Raw genomic sequence first — 7,422 nt, 5'->3', positions numbered from 1 at the left:
TCAATACAAAGAAAACAAAGCGCATTTTCTTTTCAATCAAGAAAACATCATTACAGTCCTTGAACATCTGATCTGATCTGATCCCCATCAGATCAATGGGGACCCTATTGAACAAGTATCACAAGAAAAACATTTAGGAATAATTCTGGATGCTCAGTTAAATTTTAGGAGCCATGTTGATACAATCTGCAAAACTGTTAGATCGAAAATAAATTGTTTTAAAATTATTAGACATTGTTTGACACTTTACTGTGCAGAGATGTTTTTGAGCTCACTGATCCTCACATTTTACCTACGGAGCTACTGTCTGGTCTCAGACTAATCAAACTGTACTCAAACCATTAGCAAGTCTCTATAATCGGGCCTTAAAGGTTTTATATCAAAAGCCGATTAGATTCCATCACTGTCACATTTTGGTTAAATTTGGCATTTTGGATTTTACAAATTCTCTAAATTATAAATCATTTATAAATCACTTATCATTTGAATTCCTCTCTCAGATCACAACCCACCTTCCTCCATTATTATTATTGTTACTATTATTATAGTCGCAGATTAAAGACGCTCTCAGTGAGTGCCAGCTGGAGACGTCCTTGAAGGAAGCAGGTCCAAGTGGAAAGCCATTTGGACCAACCCATCGATATAATCTGCCTCAGAGGAAGGCCTGAGGCTCCCTCTGTTTGCGTAAACGGCAAACGGGCTGCTGCATCTGCCACGCCTTCACAGAGCTGCAGTTGAAATGTCGCCCGGAAACAGACGTGAACTGACGGGGGGCGAAGGGAACGACGGGGGATGATGCAGCTGATGGACTGCAAGGAGGGGAAGTCCTCGCTTTCGGTGATGTATTAAAATTGATTTTTAAGTGTTTAAATGGACTTGCACCTACACCATTAAGCGATTGTATGCAGAGACTGCAGGGCAATACCAGATCTACCAGAGCAGCTTTGGATGGAAATTGTAAGGTCCCCTTTTGAAGAACCACTTTTACTCAAAGTGCTCTGTCTGTGAGATGATCTGCAGTTTGGAACTCACTTCCTGTTTATTTAAAGTCTGTACCCAGCTTTAGTACTTTCAAAATTCAACCAAACTTTTGTTTTTTTCAAAACCGGACTTTTCCCCTTTTTTGTTTTTTTCCTTTTTTTTTTTTTTTACCTTTTTTTTTTGTTTTTTTAATTGTTTTTCCTTTCATTTTTTGGGTTTTTTTTTTAAAAGGCCCACTTGGGGCCAGTTGTTGCGAATGAGATGTTGCTACTGCACCATGATGCAAACATGGGACTGCTGTTTTATTCAGTTTGTCTATGTCGATGTGCGTCTGTCCCTATCAAATAAACTTTATAATAAAAATATCAGATCAGAGTTGATCCCACATCAGTGTGAATACCTGACATGGTTGGAGGAGGGTACGGATTGTCTGTGACGATGTGATGAACTGAAAAATAGAGACAATTTCAGCAAATGGATGGCTTACTTAAATTATGATGCAAACCATCTTTTACAGATTTTTAGCCATTTCATGTATGTTATTATTAGAGGGTGACCTACCGTACCATCCTGGGGGGGCCGGGCAGTAAACTGGAGCAGGTCTGCAGGGACTGACTGCAGCAAAAATGAAATGCATATTAAAGTTTCCTCATGTAATCCAAACTAGCTGGAGTCAAATAGGCAGGATAGAAGTTAATATATCATTTCAGGTCAGTTGCTTTTTTTTCTTTTATACAGAAGGTCAAAATGTATGTGTGACTGTATTTTTCCAAATACATCACCTAAGTTCTTTTAACATATGCTGCCAAATAGAAGTCAAAAACACATCTTATGTACATATGTAATTTGTATGTTTGAAGATCTACCACTTGTGTGTACATCAGATTCTTAAACTAGCTCAATAATAATGCTTTGTGTTACAATTGTAGATAATGAAATGGATAATCTTAGTTATGCTGCAAGAAATATTTGAGGCTGTATGCTAACTGCTGACATTCAAAATTTCAAATTTGAAATGTAAACATAGTTTTCTTTTCCTTGTCTTTGCTTCTTTAGCTGACCGAAGAATTTTTTTTGTTTGTTTGTTTAATTTTATGCACCAAGCAAAGTTACATTTCAGCAGAAGACTGTTTCACAGACAGAACATCTGTATTGTCCGGATATCCCAGCACCGAAGCAGTAGCGGTTACTGGTTACCATGGTGATTCATTGTATGCAGCTAGCCTTACCCAGAGCAGGTTTAGCTAGTCCTGTTCAGGCCGCTATATGTCGATCATAAACCAATGTTTTTTGTCAATGATTGTCACACAATATTTAAAACATATAATTATTTGCATCATAAATACCTTTTGCCTTTGTCAAGGAGCTGCGAATAACAAGATACATTTTATAATCTACGGTTCAACTTCTCTTCTTTCTTTTGATTGCCGTTAAGCTGCCGTTGCGTAGGAAGGTGGCGCTTCAAAATAAAAGCATCACAACTCAAACAGAAAGTTAAAGCTAATTAAGGGTTTAAATCAGAACAAATCAGTTGTACATTGTAGTCAACCTTTACCGGATACTGGAAAATGTTCTTATATTTAATCTTGATCTGTTTTTATGTTTGTTTTTTATAAACATTGAATCATTTCCTCAAAATCCTTGAATGGTGTGATTATGAAGTTTTTCAGTTAAGAGCAGGGGTTTGCAAATGTGTTTAGGCTGTTTGAGCTTTTAATAAGGACTAGAAAATCAACAAAATAAAAAAAAACTAAACTAAATCTGTAGCCACAAAATTAAGAGAACAATGTAATTTGTGTTTTTTTTAACTTGATATATTAATTAGAAAACAAAAGAGGAAAAAAGAATATAATTTTTTGCTTACCTTCCTGTGCAGACTCTGTGGTCTCTTCCTGTTGCTTGGTCTCCATCACTGGTGATAAAAAATAGTCCAACGAAGGGGGAAAAAATTAATATCCCCTCTTTTGTGAAAACGTTGTGTATTTGACTTGCTTACCTGTTTTTGACATCTTGCTCTTCTGTTTAATCTTAGCTTTATAAAATAAAATTCATATTAATATTTTCAGTATTTTCATCAATGGATTAAAATAATTTCACTGCTGTCTGGCACTAATTTATCGATAAGTGTGCATGAATGCTGAGACGTTCACATTTTCTGGATACCTTTCAGAAGAGGAGCTAATCTTCGGATTCTCTTGGCTTTTGGCTCCAGAGCTGGAAATCTAGGAAGAGCTGGACCAAACATCGGAACGTAGTTGAAGTAATTATGCCTAGACAATACATATATAACAGTGTTTGGTATTACCTTGTCTTCTTGGCTTTTCATCTGTCTTCTTCACAGCTTCCTGTTCTTAAAGTAAAACACAAATAAATGAACAGGAATAATGGATTTTCAACATATTTTTCAATGCATCATAATTCCTTAAAGTTATAAACTTTAAGGAAGTTTATAACTTTTATAAAGTAAAAGTTATAAGTTTTACTTTTATAAGTTAGAAAACTATTTTGTTGTACTTGGAAAGATTTGGTTGTTTATTAAAATAAAGTTATATTTTTTTTAGAATTACCTTTTTTCCGTCGCACAGCCGACACCCTCCTGGGAGCATCTAACAGATAAACACTAAATTATAATCCTAAAAATATCAAAAATAGAGGTTATGAATTCTGATTTGTAAATATATTCATACTTCTTGAACTTTTTAATACTTTATTATACAACCACAAATGTAAATGTATTTTATTTTCTGTCTTGTTCATTTCTTTATTCTTTGTTCTATCTTTCCATTTTATGTTAGTTTGTTTATTCTCATTGTTTGGATTTGTTTTGTTAGATTACTATTTCTTTCTGTTTATTGGTTGTATTAGGTTAAGGGTTCCTTTCTCCTTCTATTCTCTTTTCTTTGTTTATTTTTCACCTCATCCTCAGTCTGCCATTCAGCTGCATCCACTCACCTATGATTAGCTCTTCTGTCTCTTTTGTCATTTTTCCTACTAGGTGAGCTCTTCAGTTCTCATCAGCTGAGTTTCAGTTACAAATGTGCACAAAACTTTTATTTCTTAGTAATAAAAAAAACCCCACAATTTTGCAATTGTAGTGTTTCCATTACATAAGAAATGTGATTAAAATCACTAAGTTTGTTCATGCAATGGGTAATTTGCAAACATCCTCGTATCCCTTCCTGTCTTCTTCATTTTTTCCACCAGTAGCAACATCAGGTTGTTGATCATGTGACTTGTGTGATGTGAAAAAAGTGTTTGGATTGCAATTTTGCAAAAAACACTGATTTTGATCCAGCTGAAAGACGATGCCATCTTAGTACAAAAATCTTTTATTAAAAAATTGGTGTGTTTCCATTAAGCAAATTTCCATCCATCCATCCATCCATTTTCTGAACACCCTTGTCCCTCAGTGGGGTCGGGAGGGGTGCTGGTGCCTATCTCCAGCTAACGTTCCGGGCGAGAGGCGGGGTATTAAGCAAATTTATTTTCGTAATTCAAATTTGCTTAATTTTATGGTCAATGGAGATTCAGCAGTTGTTTTCCACCGACTCTGTTGCATTTCGTTTCTTCCATATTTTTCTCATCATCTCGTTATTTTCTCTTAACCTTCATTAATATATAATTAAATAGCAATCCCATTCTACTGCCTGCATTTTTGTCCAGCTACAAACTTATACTCGACTTTGGGGTATTCAAAGTGCAAGAGGTATAAATACGTTTTCCAAGGCACTGCACAAATAAAGAGGATACTCCTCTTCACTTGTGATTAAATTCAGCTGCTCAAGTTTAAACTGAGAAAATCAAAGATGCATTTTTCCACAGGGTGTGTCGGTTTTGTATATGAATTAACCATGAACACAAACAAACCTTTTTTATCTGCAGTCTTGGTAACAGTCTCTTTCGTCTTTGCAGAGTGCATGCAGGGACACTCTGAAAATCACAAAGCACAAAAATTAAAGTTACACAAAAACAAATAAGGTAAAAACTCACCTCCTCAGGCTCAGTTTCTAACCTGCTGGTTCTGTTTTGGGTGTTTCCTCCTCTGGCTCAGGCACAGGTTTAATCACATCTACTGTGGCCTTTTCTTCGTCTCCATCTTCATCGTACTCCTCTTCCTTATCTTCGGATTTGTCGATGGATTTCTGAGGCTTAGAAACAGGTTCTTCAGCTTCTTCTTCATCTTTCTCCTTGGGAGGAGCAGGTTGGCTGGTCTCTGATGGGAACCAAACAAAACACTAACACTTATAAACAAACAAACTAAAAAACATTGAGATCTTCTTAAGAGCCGTCAGAAGTTCTAGTGCAGATTTAATCTGTAAAATTATTTAAAATATGAATTATGTTTTTATTTGTGTCTTTATCTCTCATTAAGTGATTACATTGCTCTTCAAAATCTAAAATAAAGACACAGTTTTCCATATAATTTATAGCTGATACTTACCAGCTTCTTCCGTTTCATCTTCCTCCGCCTTGTCTTCATCAGCTTCAGCCTCTTCATCAGCTACAGCGGTCTTTGCTGCCTCCTCCTGGCCAGTGAGCGCTGCTGCAATGGCGGCTTCAATTATAAAGTACAATAGTCATTAAAATTAATTAGTTAATTTTAGGTACTGTAAATGATCAAATGTCATTAAATATTTATTTAATGACTTTTATTTAATGAAATTCTATTTTTAATAGAATTTCTATATGCATGTTAACTTTAAGACTGACATGACTGTGGCTGAATTAAATCTGGTTTCAGACGTTTAAATATATTTGCACATGCAGCTTCATGAGCCTCAGTTACACGTTTATTTCCTTGGATTTGTTAAACAGACTGATAACTTTTCATAATTATGGCTTACAGCCAATGAAAATATATAGCTTAGTTTCTCAGAAGAAACAAAAAAAAAAGAAAGAAAACCAGTTTGCATAATTCTGCATAAGGAAAAGTTGAGTGGAAGAAAAAAGTACCATAGAGCAACAGACATAACTGCAGCACATTTAAAAGTTTAAGCCCAGCAAGGCGTAAATTTATTATATTTGGTCTCATGCAACATTATAATTTTTTTAAGTTCTAGCAGAAAACATAAATGAATAGAAATAAACACTTTGAAATAATTTCTTTGTTTTTTAATTCTATAAATTTCAGTGTTTATATTTTATTGCTGTCATTTTGTGAAGTTTTGCCCAAAAACTGTGAATCTACGGTCAAACTTTTGAATACTTTGATTTAAAAAATGGAGAAAATGAAAGTTTGTCCTCACCTGAGAACAGGATGTCATCAAGTCCATCATCATCTTCCTCATCTTCCTCATCATCATCTTCCTCATCTTCACCTTCACCTTCGTCATCCTCGGCTTCATCAATGTCTTCCTCAGTGCCAACCAGTGTTTCTATCACTTCTTTCTCCTCTTCATCATCGAAGCTCGTCTCAACATCGTCTTCCTCTGTTTCATCTTCATCATCACTCAGAGATTCTTCATCAAGATCTTCATCATCGTCGTCATCTTCGTCTCCCAACACTCCACTGTCTGAGCTGACCAAAGGAAGAATGTCCGCCTCTTCCTCTTCCTCTTCCTCCTCTGCTGCTTCTTTTTCTTCCTCCTCTAAAGGTTTGTCAAGATCTTCTTCATCTTCATCAACCTGAAGGTCGATGAGGTCGTCCTTATCAAGGTCTTCATCTTTACCTTCATCTTCATCATCTGCAAACAGTTCAGAGGAAGCCACAGAAACGTCGTCTGATTGGTCCAGATCATCTTCATCTTCCTCAGAAACCTTTATTTCGTCATCATCATCACCATCATCGACAGGTGGTAGAGGAGAAAGATCTTCTTCATCTTTAACTTTAAAATCTTCCTCTTCATCACTAGAAACTGCTATGTGAGGAAGATCTAGATCCAAGTCTTCCTCAGTGTCCTCTGCGATGACATCATCGCTGTCTGACGTCGCTGCTAGTCTGTCATCTTCATCATCTTCCTCACTGGACAGAAGTGCTGAGTCACTGATTTCTGAGGAATCCACAAACGCATCGTCACTGCTGTCATCTTCATCTTTGACATCGTCATCATCGTCAGGCGAGTCTTCATCGCTGTCTATGACAACAACAGGAACGTCGCCATCGGAATCAGGAGACAGAGACGCCTCTTCATCGTCTGAGGTGGAAACGGGTTCAGGAGATGCCTCCTCCTCTTCATCAGAGGCCTCCTCCTCTTCATCAGCAGCTGCAGCTTCTTCTTCATCATCCTTCTCTTCATCACCAGCTGCAGCTTCTTTTTCATCATCATCCTCCTCTTCATCAGCAGCTGCAGCTTCTTTTTCATCATCATCATCCTCTTCATCAGCAGCTGCAGCTTCTTCATCCTCTTCATCAGCAGCTGCAGCTTCTTTTTCATCATCATCCTCCTCTTCATCAGCAGCTGCAGCTTCTTCATCCTCTTCATCAGCAGCTGCAGCTTCTTT

The 7,422-nt window shown here is 36.7% G+C and overlaps 1 protein-coding gene across 1 annotated transcript in view; it reads right to left on the bottom strand.

Annotated features, from left to right (window-relative positions):
• LOC103146809 (probable serine/threonine-protein kinase kinX) overlaps positions 1 to 7,422 on the bottom strand; it is a 26,198-nt gene that overhangs the window by 8,366 nt on the left and 10,410 nt on the right. Inside the window, exons 9-19 of the mRNA XM_016677850.1 lie at positions 6,228 to 7,229; positions 5,423 to 5,536; positions 4,994 to 5,194; positions 4,849 to 4,911; positions 3,549 to 3,587; positions 3,287 to 3,331; positions 3,145 to 3,213; positions 2,978 to 3,013; positions 2,846 to 2,893; positions 1,543 to 1,596; positions 1,382 to 1,429 (exon numbers count right to left, since the gene is read on the bottom strand). Of these exons, the coding sequence (XP_016533336.1) occupies positions 1,382 to 1,429; positions 1,543 to 1,596; positions 2,846 to 2,893; positions 2,978 to 3,013; positions 3,145 to 3,213; positions 3,287 to 3,331; positions 3,549 to 3,587; positions 4,849 to 4,911; positions 4,994 to 5,194; positions 5,423 to 5,536; positions 6,228 to 7,229 (1,719 nt within the window). The remainder of the gene's footprint in view (positions 1 to 1,381; positions 1,430 to 1,542; positions 1,597 to 2,845; positions 2,894 to 2,977; positions 3,014 to 3,144; positions 3,214 to 3,286; positions 3,332 to 3,548; positions 3,588 to 4,848; positions 4,912 to 4,993; positions 5,195 to 5,422; positions 5,537 to 6,227; positions 7,230 to 7,422) is intronic.

Source organism: Poecilia formosa, unplaced genomic scaffold (assembly GCF_000485575.1).
Source record: "Poecilia formosa unplaced genomic scaffold, Poecilia_formosa-5.1.2 Scaffold168, whole genome shotgun sequence".
Taxonomy (NCBI): Eukaryota; Metazoa; Chordata; class Actinopteri; order Cyprinodontiformes; family Poeciliidae; genus Poecilia; species Poecilia formosa.
Note: the sequence above shows the minus strand (reverse complement) of the source record. Positions and strands in the feature narration are given on the sequence as shown.